Source organism: Octopus bimaculoides, chromosome 9, assembly GCF_001194135.2.
Source record: "Octopus bimaculoides isolate UCB-OBI-ISO-001 chromosome 9, ASM119413v2, whole genome shotgun sequence".
Taxonomy (NCBI): domain Eukaryota; kingdom Metazoa; phylum Mollusca; class Cephalopoda; order Octopoda; family Octopodidae; genus Octopus; species Octopus bimaculoides.
This window is the reverse complement of record NC_068989.1, coordinates 18657316-18658231: the sequence shown is the minus strand read 5'-3', so window position 1 is coordinate 18658231 and position 916 is coordinate 18657316. Positions and strand designations below refer to the sequence as shown.

The window sequence follows — 916 nt, the reverse complement described above, 5'->3', positions numbered from 1 at the left end:
TATATATATATATATCCATTTTCCTGAAAGTTATGATGGAGAAATTGGATTTTTTTTTTTTTGTCATATTCGTTTTCTACACAGTTGTTAACACCCAGCAGGCTGTTAATTTGTTGTCCTTCTGATTTTGGGCCTCACAGAGGGGACGACAAAGGACCGAGGGTTCTAGTGGTTTGTTGAACTTGAGAAGACATATCAAGCGAAGTCAAATCATGATTGTCCTTGTATACAGGCATTTTCTCATATTTCAGACATCCCTCTTAAGCTATGGGCTCGTAGGTGCTAATGCTATGTGAAAAGCACCTGTGCTGGTGCCATGTAAAAGTGCTCATGCATGTGCCACAAAAATGCACCCAGTACACTCTGTAAAGTGGTTAGCATTAGAAAGAGCATCAGCAGTAGAAACCATGCCAAAACAAACATGGAGCCTGGGTAGCTCTTCAACTGGTCAGCTCCTGTCAAACCGTCCAATCCATGCCAACATGGAAAACAGACGTTGATGATGATGATGATAATGAAATGTTTTTATATTGTTTTATTCTATCCAGAACTTTCCAGAACTGAAGAACGATGTTATAATACGAGCTGCCTGGGGTGAGAAAACTGAATATGTTCCTGTATGGGCCATGAGACAAGCTGGACGATACCTCCCAGGTAATATCGTAATATATATGGTTTGGTGGATAGGTATAATTGTCACAGCAACAAATAAAATGCAATGAGTTATTGAGTTGCGTCCCTTTGTGTTCTTAGTTGAACTTCTGTCAATGTCGGTTTACCCGTCATCCTTCTTATCGTATAAAGTAAGTACTGGTCAAAAATTAGGGTTGAGTTGACAATTTCATCTCTATAGAAGTTGTGGTTACCTTGTGTCTATGTTAAAGCTCAGTGTATATATATATATATATATATATAT

General features: G+C 38.3%; 1 protein-coding gene across 2 annotated transcripts in view; it reads left to right on the top strand.

Moving 5' to 3' along the window:
• LOC106868090 (uroporphyrinogen decarboxylase) overlaps window positions 1-916 on the top strand; it is a 19769-nt gene that overhangs the window by 8068 nt on the left and 10785 nt on the right. For both annotated transcript variants that reach the window (XM_014913204.2, XM_014913205.2), the window contains exon 2: window positions 549-654. In XM_014913204.2, coding sequence (XP_014768690.1) covers window positions 549-654 — 106 coding nt within the window. The remainder of the gene's footprint in view (window positions 1-548; window positions 655-916) is intronic.